Source organism: Myotis nattereri, assembly GCF_964212035.1.
Source record: "Myotis nattereri genome assembly, chromosome: 10".
NCBI lineage: Eukaryota > Metazoa > Chordata > Mammalia > Chiroptera > Vespertilionidae > Myotis > Myotis nattereri.
In genome coordinates, this window is record NC_138085.1 from 79,704,188 (window position 1) to 79,725,537 (window position 21,350).

The 21,350-nt window shown below is 47.3% G+C and overlaps 1 protein-coding gene across 1 annotated transcript in view; it reads left to right on the plus strand.

Moving 5' to 3' along the window:
* The window catches only part of NBAS (NBAS subunit of NRZ tethering complex), a gene marked incomplete at its 5' end in the record, with an annotated part of 205,602 nt that overhangs the window by 147,330 nt on the left and 36,922 nt on the right, over positions 1-21,350 (plus strand). Inside the window, 4 exons of the mRNA XM_081100575.1 lie at positions 2,431-2,660; positions 3,191-3,301; positions 11,155-11,405; positions 14,075-14,409. Coding sequence (XP_080956701.1) covers positions 2,431-2,660; positions 3,191-3,301; positions 11,155-11,405; positions 14,075-14,409 — 927 coding nt within the window. The remainder of the gene's footprint in view (positions 1-2,430; positions 2,661-3,190; positions 3,302-11,154; positions 11,406-14,074; positions 14,410-21,350) is intronic.

Consider the following 21,350-nt stretch of genomic DNA (forward strand, 5'->3'; position numbering starts at 1 on the left):
GAGGCGCCTGCATATCAAGGGATTGAACAGGAAGTGGTATTCTTGCCCATGATTCTAAAATTCTCTGTTACTACTGAAGAGGAAACAACAAAGGGCTTAGAAACAGCTCAAATCAAATATCCAGTTGAACACCTACCTCTGAGTGTCCTCTGTGGTCACGTGTCTTTACACCGTGTGAGTGTGTGCAGGAAAGGGGTGAGAGGAAGGGCAGGGCAGTCGGATGTGCTGTGGAGTGAAGCATCAGCCCATCCCTGAAGTCGGTCGTCGGCCACAGGACTCCAAGGCCAGGCCTTACTTCCCCTTGGCGGGAGCTCTTCTCCGCACTGGTCCCACCCAGACCCTCCCCTGCCTACAGATATGACGGGATGGTTCTGGGGGGCTTTGTGCTTGGAGTCACAGCCCCACCTGCCACTTGCCCAGAATGGCCTCGGGCCTCCTGCCCGCCGCCTCACGCCTCTGTAAAACAGGGTACCAGCAGGCACCTGGCCCCCAGGACGGCTAGCACTGAATGAGGTTCAGCTCACGTTGCCTAGCACTGTTCCTGTTCCAGCCTGAAGACTGAAGTAGTCGGTGTTAGCTCTTAAATTTTTCTTAGGAAAGTGAACGAATGTAGTGTACAATGAATAGGAAATAGAAATTATGTGCAGGGGGGCTGGACTGTTTCCGATTATTAAAGGAGAAGAGGGAAGTAGTTTAAGCTGCGTAGGACTTTACTGACTATAATTTGTTGATCTGAAATTGTATTTCTAACAAAGAAATTGGTCCTGAATATTTATTGAACTAGTTGCACACGGGTTTGTAGCTGACTTTGGAGAATTGGTTTCCAAAGCCAGGCCTTTTGACTGAAGACGCCCCCACCCCCTCCCACCCCACCCCGATCTTTGAGAGTAGGACTCAATGTCTGCCTAGAGGTTGGGGAGAATTCTAATGTTGCCTTTTCTCAAATCCACCTGTTGGAACCCAGGATTTCTTCAACTGGCTTTTATCAGTACCCCCAGGTTCTTCCTTAACAGGGTCGAGAGGGAGAACAGCAGGCTAGGTTTGTAATATGGACTTGGCATTGACAAATTCCCGTGTAGCTCAAAATAATGGCTTACACATTAGAACTGCTGACAGCTTCCTATAATTTGGTACATGTCTGAGACACAAAGGCAGATTCTGGAGTTTTTCCTAATTTGCTTATATTAAAATATGTACTGTGTTTTCCCAGAAATTGGGAGTGATTGAGTTAATGTTCACGTCATCAGTCTCCCAGAGTAATTTTAAAATCATGGCTGAGCTGCTGTTGCTTCGTTGACACCCAAACCAACGTTAATATAAATAAATGTGCCCAGTTAACCACATATTTTTCTTCCTGTCAGCTGTCAGAGTTGGGTTTGTTCTGTTTGAGTAATTTCCCATTGTTAGAGCAGCTGCTGGGGATTGTAGAAGAGCATCCCATTGAGCCCCAAGTCGAGCAGAGGAGACACTGGTTGGGCGCCTTCTTCGGCAGCGGGAGTGTTGGTGATTCTAGGACAGTGATGGCGAACCTTTGGAGCTCGGCGTGTCAGCATTTTGAAAAACCCTAACTTAACTCTGGTGCTGTGTCACATATAGAAATTTTTTGATATTTGCAACCATAGTAAAACAAAGACATATTTTTGATATTTATTTTATATATTTAAATGCCATTTAACAAAGAAAAATCAACCAAAAAAATGAGTTCGCATGTCACCTCTGACATGCGTGTCATAGGTTTGCCATCACTGGTCTAGGAAGAGGATGTTTCCCCAACGCAGCCCTGGAGAGGACACTTCCCCTCGTTGTCGGGCGTTATCAGTGGCCACTGAGCTGCAGCCTCGTCCCTGAGAGCATGCAGAGGCCCCGGGAAAGCTGGTCCAGGGGCTCTGAGGACGGAGACCACTTCCAGGACGAATGATCCATGGTCGGTAATGGGGACACAGCCGTTGTAGGTGATGGTAGTTGAAAAGGCAGGAATATATTACTTATGATAGCTTAAGTAATTACTTAAGACAAGATGGAAGAGGAGCCGAGCAGGAGCTGAGGGACCTGCTTGCACTCGGTCCTGTGCCCTCTGTGGTCTGCACACTGTGCCCTCTGCGGCTGTCTGCTCTGGGCCCCGTGAGCCTCGGTTTAGTGCCAGCGGCAGGTGCCCGGTAGACATGCTTTCTTCCTATAATTTTTAAAAATATATATTTTTATTGATTTCAGAGAGGAAGGGAGAGGGCGAGAGAGAGAGAATCATCAGTGATGAGAGAGAATCACTGATCGGCTGCTTCCTGCACACCCCACACTGGGGATCGAGCCCACACCCCGGGCCTGTGCCCTGACCAGGAATCAAACCATGACCTCCTGGTTCCTAGGTCAACACTCAGCTGCTGAGCCACTCCTGCCGGGCTTCCTGTAACTTGTTGTTGTTGTTACTCACAGGCTGATCCCAAAGAGCTAATCACAACGGTCACCAGGCACGTGACTCGACGTGGCCATGAAGCCTGGCCCGAGGACCTGGCCTCGCTGACGGAGCAGTTGCACTACTACAACGAGCGGCTCCTGGACTTCACGCAGGCGCAGCTGCTCCGGGGCCTGCGGAAGGGGGTGGATGTGCAGCGGTTCACCGCTGACGACCAGTACAAGAGGGAGACCATCCTGGGCCTGGCGGAGTAAGGGACCCTTCTGTCTCAGAAAGGGGGGACTTGAACGTCACAGAGCAAGTTGAGTCGTCAGGGCTCCTGATCACAGTCCTTTGTGTTGACTTTCAGGGTTGCTCCAGACAGGGCTTCCCCTCTCTCATCCCATCACAGGAGAGGGGTGTGCTCCCCCAGTGGGAAAGGGCTGTCCTGTGGCTTGTAGGATGGTTAGCAGCCTCCCTGACCTCTACCCACTGGCATGCCAACAGCATTCTCCTCCTCTTCCCCCATCGTGACAATCAAGAATGCCTGCAGTCAAGTCACATAGCCCCTGAAGGACAGATCGCCCTCGGTTGAGAGCCACTGGCCTAGACAGTCGCAATGCACCACAGTGAGAGAGGGGCAGTTAAATCCTAGGAAGTGCTTTCCCTGAATTACATGGAGCGTCTGAGTAAGGACTGCTCCCCTCCCAGCCGGAGAGCAGTCCCGATGGGCCTTTTCTGTGCTGCTCGAGGTGACGTGTTTCTCTCTCCTTCCCCGCTGCCGGCCACCGACTCGTGAAGGACCCTGGAGGAGGATGTCTATGGGGTCGCTCTGTCTCTGGCGCAGCGCTACGGCGTCTCCTGCTGGGAGGTGTACATGACCCACCTGGAGTTCTTGTTCAGCGACAGTGGGTAAGCGCACAGTCCGTGCCGAAGTTCATGTCCGTGCCTGTCTTTTCCGTCTATTCTAGGAGGATCGTGGGTGTAAAGTAGAATCTCACTGTTTCTTCTCAGCCCAGTGTCCTTGTACATTCTTTATTCATCTGGGGCACACCAGTATTCTAAGAATCGCCTGTTCATTTTTGTTTTTCAGTAAAAATAGTCCTGAGTTAGATACTTTAACCTTCGTTCATTTATTCAAAGGTTTTTATTGAGACTCTATTTTGTACTAAGAACTAGATATGGGGTTACTATAATGAACAAAAGCAGGCATTATCCCAACTGTCTTGGAACTTGTAGTCTAGTGTGGGGGACAGATTGTAATGGAATAGCACCTTAAGCAGATGTGAACTCAAATCTGTGGAGACACCCTGTAAGAGAGCCCACAGAGCCCCACGTGTGTCGCTCAGTGGTTGAGCATCGACCCAGGAACCAGGAGGTCACAGTCCCATCCCTGGTCAGGGCACAGGCCCAGGTTGCGGGCTCGATCCCCGTGTGGAGCATGCAGGAGGCAGCTGATCAGTGATTCTTACCATTGATGTTTCTATCTCTCCCTCCCTCTCCCTTCCTCTCTAAAATCAATAAAAAAATATATTTTTTAAAAAAGAGAGAGCCCAAAGAGGGGATCTGCCATTGTCAGGGAAGGCTCTCCTGAGGAAATACCTCTTGAGCTGAGATGTAAATACTGAGTTGAAATTAACTGCACTGCAAGGAGAGCAGGAACCATTTTCTCGGGGACAACACAGGCAAGTGCATAACCTGCTTGACAGGAAGGAGCGCGAGGTGTCTGAGAGCCCGGCAGGTGGACAGTGTGGGCGAGCCCCTGAGAGTCGGGGAGCCGGTGTGGGATGGGACTGGGGAGCAGCCTGGAAGCCAGACCCGCAGCAGGATGCAGGCCCCTCGGGGCTGGGCTCTCCCCTAGAGCAATAGGAAGCTGTTAGAGGACCTGGTAAAGGAACGGGAGTCATGGGTGCAACTTACATTTCAAAAGGTCACTGTAGTTATTGTACTGAGGAAGGATTTCAGGGAGGCCAGGGTAGGGATATGCCGACCAATGACGGAGCTGTTATCGTGACAGACTGTGTGACGTGCTGGGAGTAGGGATTTGAAAGTACGGAAGGAGAGGTGCGAATGGGTTTCAGAGATGTCTAGGGGGTGAACTAGATAGTGCTCAATACACTGATTAGTAAACATCAACTGGATATGGAGGTGAGTGGAAAGGGAGAGGTTAGGGTCTGCCTGTTGGATGGTGAAACGCTTAGAACTTAGCATGGTTCATTTTTGTTAATTATTTGAAAGTTTAGCGTCTACATTTTAAGTGTTTATGAAATTGCTACATGGGTGATAGTATCATCTACATAAATACTGAACTGAACTAATCAGTTTGGATGCACAGTAATATGTTCACATACATGTTTCTTATGATATGTGTGTGTGTGTGTGTGTGTGTGTGTGCGTGCGTGCGCGCGCACATTTAAAAATACCTTGGCATTTTATTAAACATCCTTTCATTGAATGTTACATAAAAGGTGACATATCTGTACAAACAGGATGCTTCTCTGGTCTCTTAGTATATTACAAATGATCAGGCATTAAATAACAGGCGAGACTGTTCAGGGCGGCCATTAGACCTGATTGCAGTGATGATGCAGCCGCCATCGACTACAGGAGCGGGAGATCATTGCCTCCTGGCGCCGTGCTTGTGAGTGGCAAACACAAACACCCTCCTGATTAGCCAGTGGAGTTTGGTGCGCCCCAGCCGTTTGCCTTGCTATTCAATCTAACTTGCTAGCACAGGTATTAGAATCAGCCTTGTTAATACAATAGAAATGGCCCAGCATTTATTTGTCGAGTCAATACTAATGGGAAGTTAATAGGTCAGAGTCACAAGAAAATTGATGCTATTTGCCTTAGGTTTAGTTCTACTGTTTCTTTCAAAAGACTCCTGCCCCCAAAAGTTGATTTTTCTAATTTTACATTCTCCTTCCTCTTGATTGAATTTGGAGCTAGGCCCTGTGTCAGCGCATGGACACATGTGCGCACTCAGACGGGTTCGGGGGAAGCAGCCTCACACAATAGAGTGTAAGTCTTCATTCACGTGGCTGGCCACTTCCTCACTGTGCCTCTCCAGCTTGTGTCCCTGCCCGAGGCAATTCAGTTCTCTCAAACTCATTTCCCGTGGTTTGGAGTCTGGTGTGATGAAAACGAAGAGGCTTCATCGTAGAAATCAAACCCCCAGGACCTGATACATGATTGGTGCTTAATTAATGGCAGCTGTTCCTGGAATTTCCCTTCTGCAGAAGGAGAATTCTCATAAACACCCACATTGAGTTCCTTTTGTTATTGTTCTTTATTTTTTCTCTTTTTATTTCTTTTTTTTCTTAAACTGCTGTGATGGCTTTAAGTGGCCACATGGCAGACGCTGGCTTGCTCAGCCTCTTGGTTCTACTGGGGCGAGTTCAGCTCCCTGACAGAGGCTTACCTTCACCATTGCCAGTTTAGCGGACAACCCCATCACTGGGCTTCTGTGGACACGTCTGTGGCGCTTAGAGACAATGTTAGCTGCCAGCATACATGTGACCTCATGGTGAGGGCGTGGGCTTTGGAGTGAGACCACAGTTCCCACATCTGCCCGTAACCCCAGCTGCAGCACTGAGCATCTCCTCATCCCCAAGCCACAGGTTCCTCAGTTATCAGGACTGGTATCCTTACCTTAGAGCAGGAGTGGGGAACGTCCGGCCCATGGGCCATATAAGGCCCTCGAAATCATTTGGTCTGGCCCTGGAAATAAAATTCAGGCCCAGGAAAAATCCAACTTAGCATAGGAAGGTTGAACGTAGATATTCGGGTCACAGGTCTCACATGGCTGTTAAAATTGGGCTGCGTGTTTGGTTTAGATCTTCCTTTTGGCCTATGGGGAAAAGAGAACCATGGTTATGATTTGTGTTGTGCATAAGACAAAACCTACCAGTCCTGAAAACGGAAGCTAATTACCGCCTTTACCAAAATGGAAGCGATTCCGTCCATGTACCTGCAGCCTTCCTTTTCATGCCGTGATCCTTCAGGTCCCTCTCACCCAGCAAAGGCTCCTGGCAGTGGAACAGGACATCTGCAGGACCCATTTTAGTGTTTCCGTCCAGGGAAAGTGCTCAGGCTTTGAGTCCTGCTCACCTGCATTCACACCCTGGCTCTGTGACCTGCTCAGGTGAAGCGGGCCAGATGTGCAGGTCTCTCCTGAGGGCACTGTTAGCCTTGTGTTGCTCATCTGACTTCCGAACCATTGTTTTCCAAGTCAGGACCCCAGTTACTAGTATATCTGCTTTGTGAGAAGTAAATGAGGTGACATGGTGCTCAGTATAATAAGTCCTCAATAAATAATGCTACGCCTATTTCTGTGCTGTGGTGTCTCTTTTTTTTTTTTCTTAATATATTTTATTGATTTTTTACAGAGAGGAAGAGAGATAGAGAGTTAGAAACATCGATGAGAGAGACACATCGATCAGCTGCCTCCTGCACATCTCCTACTGGGGATGTGCCCGCAACCCAGGTACATGCCCTTGACCGGAATCGAACCTGGGACCTTTCAGTCCGCAGGCCGACACTCTATCCACTGAGCCAAACCGGTTTCGGCCTGTGGTGTCTCTTAAAATATTTTTGTTAAAGAGATAATATGAGACTATAAACCAGTCAGAATTGACATTTTATGAGAAATTACAGGCTTCAGGGCCAGGGTTGTCCTATGGCCAAGGAGACGCAGCCTGTTCTCGTGGCTGTCCTTGTTACCACTGTTCATACCAAACGCTCCGAGAGGGCCCACCGACTCTTCCTGCGACAGGAAATCACTGAGACACTCATTTGTGATCCTCAGCAGCTGTCTAGGTGCCTTGAAAGTTAAATTCTGTCTTTTGTTTCACAAACACACATGTTCAAAATGCTGGCAAATGGAACAATGCCATGATGGTTTGCCCACTTTTCCCTGCATAGCCACACGGTCAGCTGCCAGGCGGCCTCACGATCAGATCTGCCCCATCAGCTTCATTCCCAGGCCATGGTGGGTGAGTGTCTGCCTAGTTTCCCGCAGGTCAGAGTCCTCGAAACTGAGAGGGTAGACTTGTCTCTCTCCGCAGGAATTGGTGGAGGCCTGTTCACCCTCCATCGAGGTTATTAATTTGGATTCATAGAGCTTCCACCTCTTAGGATTCGACTTTGGGGAAACGCCTAGAAGTGACTGCATCTGAATGGTGAAGCCCTCTCCAGCCCTTCCCAGCAGCCCTGCCCCTCTCCCTGTCTCCTTTCGCCCTCCTCTCCCCTCCTAAGCGCTCCTTTCCTCAGCTAATGGAACCGAATTATCACTCCATCTCAGCCTGGGTGAAGACATAATGCATTTCAATAAACTTGTTTTCCTACATGAATATGAGGCCTTTCAGCACATGCTGTTCTTGAATTACGTTTTTGGATGATTGACAGCTTGAAGCCATCACAGAACATGCTGACCGTGGACTTAGCAATAACCATTTATTCCTTGTGCTTTGAGTACAACTACTGCTGATTTCTTCCTGCAGTTAATCTCTGAAAGTTAAGTATGCATTATATAAATGTATAAGCTGCTGTTGGAGCTAAATCTTGGTTCAAGAAAAAGCCTTAAACAGTTTCTAAGGGTGATCATTAATTTGATGAGTGAAAAGTCCCCGGCGGTTCCTGGTATTTCTTCCTACTCTTGAATGTGGGCTCTTTGGAATTGTTTTCTAAGCAGAGATTTCATTTCTTTTTCCAAAGGGAAGATCACAGCTTCTTTCAGGGGGAGCTGTTGAATGGGTTATTGATTGCTGGCATCTATAGAAGATCTTAGCACGTTGTAATTTACTGAAGAGGGAGGTTCTGGTATTTATCATGTGTCAGGAAAGGTATTCCAGTATCTCTCTTGACAAGATAATTAGGTAAAATTGCACATCAGGCAAACTGAATTGTGGGCGCAGAAGAATACGTGGGTGGGCGAGAAAGTAAAGTTGATTGAGAGAGACGGTGTTCAGAATCAAGTCGAACACAAAGGAAGTCAAACTGTTGTGGTTTAGTCACTGTCCGTCCACTTTGTGGATGAGTCTGTCTTGAATGCTTGTCTCCGAGGGTCGTTAGGAATGCGGTGTGACAGGAGAGCTCGGAGACTACTGCTCTTGGAGAGAGAGCAAAGGCCGGTGTTACACAAAGAATCGGCTTTTGAAATGGTTGTGACGCGGGAACAGGGCCTTATCCGTCCACGGCTGCATGGCGATAAGGGGAACAAAGCCACACGAGTCCAGGCCGATCTGACACCGTCTTAGGAGTCACTTACCCCCTCTGATCGCTCACCTGTTGGTTGGTAGGTACTTAGACGTAACCGGCCCAGCAGGCAGCACAGTGAGTGCAAGCTTTTCCCTTCTCCTTTGGGCATGTGCTTCTGCCTGCAAAGCTCCATTGAAACGACTCATCTCGGTGGTGTGACGTGGGGTAGTATTTACTGCTTCACACCATTGTGTTCAGACTTCACTCGGCAAATTATGAAGGGAATCAAATTCTGAGTCGCTTTCATATTCTGCTGTGTACACAGTGTCTTTCTCAGATGATACACTGCGTATTTTGAATAGTGAGAGTGTCAAGAATTTTTTCTGACCTGCCACCCACTATCCTCACCGTGTCTTGTATAGGCCTGTGCTTTCTTGTCTGGAAACTTTGTTCCTGTTATTTTCACTCCATTCCTTTCTCTGGTGCCAACTCAGGTGCTTCTGTCACTAAACCTTCTTTTATCATTGATAGCGACTGTTTTTCAAGTTAAAGCTTGAGTGGCCCTGCTCTTGATTGGAATATAATTGCATGCATTTGTCAGCCCATCCTCTTACTTAGCATTGTTGTTCAGTTCTGAGTGTTTATAACAACTAGGTTTGCAGACTGCTGGGTGAGAGCTTGATGGAAATCTTTGCGCCCGCCCAGTGTGGAGGACACCCAGGGTTTGTGCATCCACGCGCCTGTGTGGCACGGGCGTTGAGTGTGTCCTGTGTTCCACACACTGGTGCTCGGCCCTGAGAAACTAAAGATAAAGGAGATATGGTGTCATCTTTGCCCTCAAGTGGTGCACCACCTAGCGAGGGGACAGACTCGGTCGGACACAGTTAAAGAGGCTGAGTCCCGGGTGGAAGGCTGTCAGAGGAGACAGAGGGAGATCTTTAAGACCAGGGACATTGTGTAGCTCAGGATATCTTTGTAAATGTTTGAATCGCGTCTTAATGGAAAAATAGCATTTCTCTTGAAGTGAAAGGTCAAAGAGCATTTTTAAATTACCTGCTGTTTGGACTTTATAGTTTGGAGCTGTCATCCTAAGTATCCCTACTACTCATAAAAATTGTAAGACATAATTTGTGTTCACTTTATCTGTATAAGCCAAAAACTCGTGTTGGCACTTTCTGAAGGTGGGAATTCCAGTAAAAAGGGAGTCATGTTTCCCGGGAGTTGCTCTGAAACCAGGTGCAACCTGACTTCGCGAGGTACTGCCGGAGTCTGTCTCACTGCGCCAGGCACTGCCCCGGGGGTGGGGGTGGGGGGCGGGCTGCTGCCTCACCGACCTGGGCATGGGACCCACACGGCTGGGCTCTGGGCTCTGTGCTCTGGGCGGGAGAAACACAAGACCAGCATTAAGCCCTCCTCTCACCCCCAAAATACACATTGATCAGCCAAACACAGCTCCTTAACATTTTTTTTCTGACAGTTTAACATTAGAGAACATTTTTATTATATTGTAAAGACATCTAAGTCAAGATGAAAATAATAAGATGTGTTTTTATTTAAGTGGCATTCCTAACTACAGCTAATTCAAGTGAAAGTGAAAATACCTATTCTTGCTGATTTTAATTGTGTTTGAGCATTGTATCAAATTTGGGTCTATCCAGTATCAAGATAAGGCTCTTGGATGTCATATTTAGGCCTAAAAGTTGGGGTTGTTTTCGCCCCTCACAGGCTTCCTAAGTCCCTGAAATAATAAGGTTGTTTACATTTCTGTAATGAAGCTCCGATTTTACATTTGTCTTGTGACATGAATAAATAATGCCGAGTGGCAGCCGGCAGATCTGGGTTCATTTCCTGGCTGTTAAGCATTGGGCACCTCTCCCAACTGCAGGCATGTGAATAATGCCTGCGGGGATGCTGTAGACCCGTGGGAGAGCACATGAACATCGCATTGAGCAATAGAGGCATTCAATACACCGGTTTTCCTTTATAAAAACCACCTGCATCTTGGTGCTCACCGTCTCTGATTAGGCAGGAGGAAGGGGCTTGTAAGAAGTAGCCTTTCCTATACACTGGTGTGGCTCCAGGGTTGAGCGTCGATCTCTGAACCAGGAGGCCACGGTTCAATACCTGGTCAGGCCACATGCCCAGGTTGTGGGCTCAATCCCCAGTGTGGGCCATGGAGGAGGAAGCTGGTCAGTGATTCTCTTTCATCATTGACTAGAGGCCTGATGCACAAAATTCATGCAAGAGTAGGCCTTCCTTCCCCGGCTGCCAGCACTGGCTTCCCTTCAGGACCCGGGCTTCCCTCCAGCCGCTGGCAGGCACCTGGGACCTGGCTTCCCTCGCAGCCCTGGCTTTGTCTGGAAGGTTGTCCGGAAGGACATCTGGTCTAATTAGCATATTACGCTTTTATTATTGTAGATGTTTCTATCTCTTTCTCCCTTCATCTCTGAAATCAATAAAAAAATAGAAAAAAATAAAAGAAGTAGCCTTTCCTCCCAGATTAAAAAAAAATCTTGTTTAATAAAGGAACCAAATTTTAACATAATTTTTTTGTCTTTTAATTTCAGTTTGTCCACAGTAGAAATAGAAAATCGAGCCCAAGCCCTTCATCTCTTTGAGACTTTGAAGACAGACCCTGAAGCCTTTCACAAGCACATGGTAAAGTATATCTACCCCACCATCGGGGGCATGGACCACGAGAGGCTGCTGTATTATTTCACCCTCCTGGAAGGCTGCGGCTGCGCAGATCTGGGGAAGTACACCATTAAACCGGAAACCCACATTCGGCTGCTGAAGAAGTTCAAGGTGGTGGCATCAGGTCAGATGATCATTTTCCAGCTTGAATTCATTTAAAAAATAAGAATAATAGTAAATACATACACACACACACACACACACACACACACACACACACACACACACACTGAGCGGCCAGATTATGATGACCACCTGACATTTGTAGGCAAATTATAATTTCGCGCTGAAGTTGCTAGAGGGCCAGACCATTATAAATAGGGAAGCAGGTTGTTTACCACGACAGTAGAAGTGATTTTTTTCTGAAGATATGGCTAAACAACGTGATTTAACAGCCTTTGAACGTGGGATATATATGTATGTATGTGTGTGTATGTATATATATATATATATATATATATATATACATACACACACACACACACAGAATGGCCAGATTATTATGACCACCCCATCAGTACTTTGTTGGGCCACCTTTTGCCTTCAGTACTGCGGCAATTCTTCTTGGCATTGACTCCACGAGATGTTGGAAGCTGATGTGAGGACTCTGACACCATGCCTGATGAATAGCACTGTCCAGTTCTGTGAGATTTGATGGTTGTGGAACCAGCTGCCTGATGGCTCTTTTAACTTCATCCCACAAATGCTCAATTGGATTGAGATCTGGTGATTATGGGGGCCACCTAAGCAAGGTAAAGCCTCTGTCATGTTCTTGAAACCACTTGTGCACAATACGAGCACCGTGGCAGGGCGCATTGTCTTGTTGGAAGAAGCCATCTCCATTGGGATATGCCATCAACAGGATAGGATGAACTTGATCAGCAACGATACTTAGGTATGTGGTGCTATTCAGACATTGTTTCACATGAATTAAAGGGCCCAAATCATGCAGGAAAACATTCCCAAAACCGTAACACTGCCCCCACCAGCTTGAAGGGTTACTCATGCATATGGGTGCATGCTTTCATGCTGTTTCCGCCAAATTCTCACTCTGCCATCTGCATGATGGAACTGGAAACGTGATTCATCGGACCACATGACTTTTTTCCAATGCTCAACTGTCCAATCCTTGTGTTCCTGTGCGAATTGGAGACATTTTATCTTGGTAACTGCAAACACAAAGGTGTTCGAACAGGCCTTCGGCTTCCATATTCCATACGATGCAGTGTACAGCTAATTTGCCTACAAACGTCAGGTGGTCATAATAATCTGGCCACTCAGTTTATACACACACACACACATAGAGAGAGAGAGAGGGAAAGAGATCGACATTGATTTGTTCCACTTATTTAATCATTCATTGGTTAATTCTTATATGTGCCCTGACCCTAGATCAAACCCACAACCTTGGTGTATCAGGACAGTGCTCTAACGAACTGAGCAACATGGCCATTTTTGAAATTAAATTTAGGGATTATTTTTCTGTACACAATCATGTCCGTGCACCATGGCTGGCATAAATCTGAAACCATAAGATTTTGATGCTAATTGTCTTTAGTTATTGTATTTTCAACTCCTTCACTCACAGTTGGGGGAATTTAGAGAAACCAAGATACCAATTGAAAGTCGCAGTGACTGATAGGAGACCTGATACTAAAATCTAAAGTTTTGACTCCAGAGGTGTTTTTTTTTTTTCCCTACTCTCATTGGTTATATTTTACAAAGGGCCAGTGCACAAAATTTGTGCACTTGGGGGTCCCTCAGCCCAGCCTGTGCCCTCTCGCAGTCCAGGAGCCCTCGGGGGATGTCCTGGGAGTGGACCTAAGCCGGCAGTTGGACATCCTTAGCGCTGCCGTGGAGGCGGGAGAGGCTCCCACCACCGCCACTGTGCTAACCAGCCGTGAGCCCAGCTTGTGGCTGAGTGGCGCTCCCCCTATGGGCGTGCACTGACCACCAGGGGACAGCTCCTACGTTGAGTGTCTGTCCCCTGGTGGTCAGTGCGCATTATAGTGACTGGTAGTTCCACCGTTCAGTCAATTTGCATATAAGCCTTTTATTATATAAGATTTGTACAGGATAAGACTGTCTCACTTCACAGTAGGCATTTGGCAGAATTACACCTGAGTGAAGCCTGTATGTTTAAAGCATATGTGGAGACCATTAAAGTAAGAGCCTTTGAATCTTTGATAAATTGTGGGAATCTTTAGAATGGTGTCCATCTATCGTCATACTCATACGAAGAAAATTAAACACACTAACACCCCTCAAATCTCTGTGGTACTTTATAATTTACAAGGCACTTTCAAGTCTATATTTATTTAATATTCATGACAATTATGAGAATTTCCTTCAGTGTATCAGTATAAAGTTTACTGAGTAACCAAATTAGACATGGAGTAGAGACAGGGGACAAGGGGTGCGATTCATGTCAGCCCTCAAGTCCTTGATGAGATGCCAGGTGAATACACATGAACCCGTGCGGTTTGGTGTGGGCACTGATCGGGGAAAACAGGGCCACAGAGGGTGGCAGGAGCCAGGAGGTCCGGCGTCTCCAGTGGCCGGAGAGGAGGCGGAGGCTCACGGGAGTGAGTGGCTCATCGGGATTGCAGTTGATCACACTGCAGGCTGAGCCCAGAACTCAGACCTTCTGGTCTGTGTCACGGGCGACTGAGCGATATGCTACACCTGCACTGGCCGATGGGTCTGCACTGAGCCGCGCAGGGGCTGGGCGTGTGTGCGAAGCCTCTGCATTGTGCTGGAGAGAACTGCTCTCTTTCCCTCTCTTTCCAATAGGTCTGAACTACAAAAAACTGACCGAGGAAGGCACGAGCCCCCTGGATGCACTGCAGCCGGTTCTTTCAAGTCAGAATATCTTATCTATTTCCAAGCTCGTTCCCAAAATCCCGGGCAAGGACGGACGGATGCTGTCCCCGAGCTCCCTGTACACCCTCTGGTTACAGAAGTTGTTCTGGACCGGAGACCCTCAGCTCATCAAAGAAGCCCCGGCGTCCCCGCCCGAGTGGCTGCGCGCCTTCGAGGCCTGCACCAAGTACTTTGATCGCCTGCACCCGGGGGACCTCATCACTGTGCTGGATGCAATTACGTTTTCTCCAGAAGCTGTGACCAAGGTAACCAACGACTGCGTAGAGTGGATGGGACATTTTAGGAGGCATGAAAGCTGCTCTTACGTTCGGTAGATTTTGTTTTTATTTCCTTCCTGGAAATGCGGAATAGTTACAGTTCAGATGTGCTCTAGTTTTCATAACATGGCATTCCATAGTAAAGACTGCATCCCGCTCTCCAGTGGGCAGGTGGGAGGAACCTCCAGTGCCCAGCCCACCTTGCATGCATCCGTAGCAACTTCGCTGTGGCTAAAGTGAGCCCGGAGGAAATTCCCTATGAATCCCACGGAGTACACGACTTGGTGATAGAATCATCCGTGGGAGTGGGGGTTGCATTTTCCAGTGTCTACTCCAGGCTCAGGGCTGAGCCCTTTAACTGGACCCTAGTTCCTGCTCTAGATCCCTAAGCAATGTGTAGTTTCCCTCCGAACAGATAACGCGGGTCATTGTCTTTCCTTCTTGCCCCCTCGCCCCGACCTCACTGTAAATCTCTCACTGGCATGACCCCTCCTACAAACCCCCCGCCTCTGTCTCGCTGCTGAACGTGCTCTCACACAGCCTCCTTTTCATCTCCTCCGGCCTGGCTGTGCCGCTTGCTGTCTCATCCCCCAGGTTGGCAAGCCCGCCTGGTACTCCACCCCAAGAATTGTTGTTATAGCTCATGTTATCCTGAAAATGGAGTAGAAAGGCTAAGAGTTCAAGTCATTCGTTTGGAAGCTGGCACAAGTACAGCTTCAAACATCTCCGGGGAAGCCTAGTTTTAACTAACTTGCTGGGTTTATGGTTGTGGATAACCAATGACTTCGTTCTCTTATTAGTGTAATGGTTTTAAATTTTACAACCACTACTATCAGAAGGAGATCATCAATTTTGTGTTTTTGTTTTTTTAAGGAAGAAAATAAGGCTCGTTTTAAAGGGAGGTAGTATGATAGTATGACATATTGAAAAAGAGCACAAGTTTGGTAAACCCGGCTTTGACCTTTGAACCTGCCACTTAGGGTTCTGTGGTTTAGCCTCAGGAATCTGTTTGGCTTTCTGCCTCCTGGAGGCAGAGGCTGTGGCTGAGTAATCTGTGAACCACATAATAGTGTTACTCTGGTTTTAATAGGTGAGTTCAACCAAAGTCATCTGGTAACAGGAGCCACAATTTAAACCCCTCAGGCTTCTTCCGGGGCCTCTGCTCTGACCCTGGAACTGCACTGTAGCTAAGAAGTCCTGGAGCCAGCAGTCAGGGGCCATTCTGGGAACTGGGGGAGCGGGGACCAGGAGCCCCGAGCATCTTCAGTCCAAACAGGCTGAGCCTGAATGAGGAAGGCCAGGCAGGATCCTGGCAATGTGGGGGACAAGGCAGGAGTCCAGCCCACATTGGTTTTGGATCTGCTAGACCTGGAAGAGGCTGGAAGTCCATTAGCACTGCAGGATGAATACGCTGGAGGGAGGGACCTGGGACCTGGCTGCAGGGGTGAGGCAGGAACAGACGGGGAAGGTGGAGGGTTAGGGCCTTCGCTCCCCTCAGGCTGAAGGAATTTTAACTGTTTCTTATGTGAGGGCGGGAACAGAGCAACATGACCAGCCAAGGCCATATGCTAACTGCGAACATGTGTGTAGAGGTGGACAGATGGTTCTAGACTTCTCAACAGCAATTATTTACTCACGAGTCAATGCAAGAATTGGATGTAGAGTCCACGTAGGTTTTGAGTTGTCATGCTGTTTTAATGTCATGGTTTTAAATTATAGCACATTCTCATGACCTTAGTTTCTTAACGAACTGCAGATGCATGATGCAGCTGTTCGTGAACATCTGTGCATTTTCCTGATGCAGGGCTGCCCCAGTGCGGACCGAGTCAGTGGATTATGGCTTGTCCTTCTCTTAGTGCAGGTGGTATCATCCTCGGCAACGGTCCCAGGAGGTGGTTTTCTGCTGCATCAGGTTAAGCTGTAGAAAAGTGAGGCAGAGACATTGAAATCAATTTTATACTTTCGGTCTAGCTTTGTATTTTCCCTCGTTTGATTAATTGGCAAGCTTTTTAAGTTGTCATCCAGAGAGAAAAGTATAAAGTTTAGATACAGTGCACGTTTGAAATCGCTCAATGCGTTCTGCAGAGAGAAAGAGAATAAAATTCAAACTGCAGAGCAACCTGCACATGTCCGAGGACACATTTGGAAAAGGAAATGCCGCTGGATTTGGCCACATTTGCAAAACACCAGATGTTCCCACAGCTTGGGAGGGATGTTAGAAATGTAAAGTAAGTGAATATACTACACGCGTGTAGTGTGCAGTTTTCAAATGGGTACGCATGCTGGGTTCAGAACCAAACCTTGGAAAGAGCCGGTGAGCTAGTGCCAGAGTGCGTAACAAGAACAGCAAGCTCCGAGGCCAGAATTCAGAGGGGCGGGGCCCCAGAGCCCGAATGTAGTCCCTGTTCCGGGATAAAATGAACCAGGAAGGCTCTTTGCCCTCAGGGTAATGCCCGTTCGGTTACTGTTTGCATTTGCCACTTCGTAGAACTTCTGGGGGAAATATTCACAGCGTGGCATTAGTCCCGTAGGCAGAGGTGGAATTTGCATGATGTTGGAGGTGATGGATATATAGAAGGAAAGGAATACAAATGTGTGAAGTGCATGTGCTCCCATTCTAAATTTTGTCTTTTGGTTCAGTTGGGTTAGAGTTGCTTTCCTATTGCTTTTTTAATTCAGTAATTAGAAACATTTTTGTAGAAGGTACAGAGAACAAGCTAGTGGGTTAGAAATCCAGGAAAATGGTCAAAGAAGCTTAAATGCAAGTCCAACACTACTGGTGTGGCTCAGACACGGGTGGTTCTATCGGAGGAGCTGTGTGTAATCTCAGCCTTCGTGTTTTATACTTCCCACTCCCTTTCAGTTGCTGGTATAGCTACATGAGAAGTAAGGGTGTGAAAAGTACCCCTCTCGCTTACTAAATGCTTCCCAGAAGTTTGCGGGGATCCTTCTTTGAAAACCCCAGGTAGTGACAGAATTAGAAAAGGCCTTCTCGGATCCTGCCCAGAGCTCATCCTGGATTGGACAGGCACTTGCCGCCCTCACCCCACCCTCATGCACCCTCTGTTTCAGCTCCCGCCGTTCCTGGTGGGAGGACCCTGTCTCCTTTGGATTAGAGCAGAAAATTACTTGAGAGCCTCTTATCTAGATTGACCTCTGACCTTTAAGCATCATTTCTATTGATAATTAAGCTACTGCCCTTATATAGATGGCATCTTTCTTCGGGCTCCTGACAGTCTCCACTTTTTGGTCCTGCCTTCTGGAGCTGTGGAAACAGCACAGGAAATCTGTGTTTCATATGATGACAGTTCAGATTCTTGAAATAAGCTGCTGTTTTCTCCCTTATCTCATTAACCAGACTATGTGACATAAGGCTCTGGAAGAATACATTTATCTTAAAAACTGGGATATGACTTAAAAATCCAACTTAATATAAAGCTCAAGAATCATTCAGAGGGCCGCATTGTCGCTGTACCTTTAGGGCCTTCACGGTGCTAAGATGGCCTTTTAACTGAGGATGGCAGCACGTTTTCACTGTAATGGGCAGTCGGTGTCCAAAATGTGTGTGAGCATGGTTAGCTAGTGCACATTTCCTCACCACGTGACAACATACCTGACTTTCCGATGCATCGATCGAATGCATGTTATGTAGATTCAGAATAAAACTCTCAGTATTTAAGCATCAGCTATGTGCCATCTATAATATTATTTGCCATTGGTGACATTAAGATACAAAAGACATTCCTCTAAGAGACTTAAAATGAAGTTTTTCTTTACAGTAACATTCTTAATATTGAGAATTTTAACGAAATTGGAAATTCTTTGAATGTAGGGCTGGTGCCTTTATCTCTAATATTCTAGTTCCTAGCACAGCATAAGCAGGAAGTCGTTGAGTGGGTGTTTAAATAGTTATTGTCACAGCTTGGTGATTCTTATACCTTTAGATCTTTGGATGCCTTGACGTTCTTAAAAATTACTGAGGACCCTAAAGAACTTTTGTTTATGAAGTTTATATTCATTGGTAGTTATATTAGAAATTAAAACCAAGAAATTTTAGAAATATTTGTTTAGTTCATTGAAAACTACCAATAATAGACCCATTATAGGTGGACATGAATAGCATATTTTAATGGGAAATAACTATACTTCCAAAAGAAAAATAATTGATGAAGTGTCAGCATCATTCTACATTTCTATGTCTGGTTTCATAGGACACGTCTTTGTCATTTTGGTTGAAGTAAGTGAAGGAAATCCAGCGATGAGGCCTGAGAAGCGGGGGTGCTGTAATAGACTATAATTTCGGGGATTCTTCGATAGTGACTGAAACTCAGCAAGCGATGGAGCTTAAGACTAGTAACGTGGAAACGGAATCCATGTCATGAACTTTTTGTACTCTGCTCACATCAAAACTGTTGGTTTAGATTAGCGATTGCCAACTGTTTTTATCTCATGGCACATAAACTAACTACTAAAATTCTGCGGCACACCAAAAAATAGGTTATATTTTTTTGTTTATCTGACAAAAAAACACACAAACAAGTTAATTTTGATTTATTTACACCAGACAGCTACTGTTGTGTTGGCTGTTGTCATTTTCTTATTTGACAATTTGAGGGAAAAGAGGTCAGTGCCCCTGACTCAATAGGCAGGCATGGCATGTTTTAAACGTTCCTGCAGCTCACTGTCTGAAAACCACTGGTCTAGATTACAGTTTGACTTGATCTTGCACCCAGGTCTGGTTTGGAATAGAATGCATTGGGCATTTGGAAAAGAGGGACCTGCTGAGTTACAGAGAGAACCCCGATGCTGACATATCGCTTTATGTACTATGAGCAAAGCATGCGCATGAGTATGAACCCCCTGCCTCAGCAGATGAGTCTTTAAGTATCGGGAAGCTGTCAGCTCACAGTGGTGGGCACAAGTTTACCAGAATTCTAATTTTTCGCTTGAGAGCTCAGATTTTGTCATTGGCAATAAATATAGTGAGCTGTTTCTATTGAAATGACAGGCTCACTCCGTTCACTTGGAGGACTGTCTGCCAGACGCCCAAGTCGGAGTACCCGCCGTGTCTGTCCCCGCTCTCGCAGGCGACCGGGCCGCTGCAGAAAGCAGCTCCGCCAGCTGCAGCCCCGCCGCCCACGGCCTGTGCTGCTCGCACGCGGTGAAGCGCTCTCGGCGTAAACCTCGGCTCTCCCCGCGGGACACGGAGGACTTGTGCACTCAGTGGTTGACATTTGGTAAAACTAATAATTTTTCCTCCTTTTTCAAGAACATGCTTAAGTGAAAATGCCAATGATGCCGTCCCTTGATTTGTGCTTAAGTTCCCACGCTTTTATCCAGTATTTTTAACCATCACACAAATATCAGTGCAGTGAAACTAGGTAAATAATGAAAAGATAATTTAATGTCATAAAAATAATTTCGACTTGGGAAAGCCCTTGAAAGAGTCTGGGCCTCTTGTGGCTTGTGGGCCTCACTTCGAGAACCACGGTCATAGGCTGCTGTTTCCCAGACCATTCTTTCTATATAGAGAATTATGTCATCTGCAGACGGCATGACTCTTTATTCCCATGTGTTAGGATTTTTCTTTTCTCAGGATGTATGAAGCCTCCCCCTCTGGTCACTTCAGTTAAGGGCATTGTAGTAAGAGTAGCAAGACACCAGTACCAGCAATATGGGAGCAAGGGAACGGGCTCCGTGAGCGAAGCTTCCCAAACACGGATGGGCTGTGACCTGAATGTGTGAACCTGCTCCCTCTGGCTCTCCCACTCTCACACTCACTCACACTCACACTCACTCTCACACACACACCCTCACATTAAAGTTTCCCTGGAGAGGCACCTGTCTGGTTGCATGTCGCTGTCCGGTGTAGAGCAGAGGACAGTGGATGGCCACTGTCCAGCCCCTGGGCTGCTGCCCGGCTGCATCGCTGCCTGGTCCCGCCAGCTGTGCTCAGATTAGGAAGAGGTTGTTGCCACGCAGATAACCTATCTTAAAGGGCCCCTCCTGGCTGCTTACTCAACGGAGGGCTGTGGATTAGCATTCACTCTGAATACTGTGACTTGTACAAGTCCACGAGTTCTTTCTTAAATGTTGTCGGTGTCCCCCTGTGATAACAAGGGGACCAGCGTTTCCTTCCAGAAGTCCATCATAGTCATCCGGGTGCACCTCCACCTGGCTCAGGTGAGCCAGTTCCTCCATTGACCTTTCAAATCCAGCCTTGCAAACAGGTTTACAGGAGGAGAGAGTATTACTGTAATGTTCCCTGTGGTTTGTCCTGTCAGCCATGTGCACAGCCCCATCATAGAAGTCTGTGCACCGGCCCCCAGGAGGTGTCTGGCGGCAGCCCTCGCGGCCCTGTCCTTCATAAGTGCGAGAAGGGCCTTCCCCTTCCTGCGAAGTGTATGGGCTCCAACCTCACAGGGGGTGGGTGGGATCTTGGGGAAGAGAGAGGAATTAATAAACAGCCTCAGAATAACGTGCAGCAAATTTTAACATGAAAAAAGCAGCAGGGAAAGGAGTGTGAAAATAACCTCCCCATTGCACGCTCCTGTCTGGCAGACTTCACAGACTTCACAGCGTTCGCGTTCAACAGTAACCCTTCAGTGATGTGGACCCTTTCCCCTCCCTTCCTTGTTCATCCAGCCCGTCCCCTCCTCTTACTTAGTCCCTGGACTTAGAAACAGATTTATCTCCTGATGGCTGTCGTATCAAGGCCATCTCCAGCTGTGAAGGGATGTGCACTGAGCAGCCGTGCCCTCTCCCTTAGCCAGTGCCCACTGCGCTCTCTACATGGGACCCAGGACCATTCCTGTCCAGTGGACACCGGCACGGGAGGCAGGGTGTTTGCCTGCTGGACAGCCAGAGGGAACGCTTTACAGATGAAGGTGTAAACAAATAGCTTAGGGAGCAATCACTTTCTCGGGTAT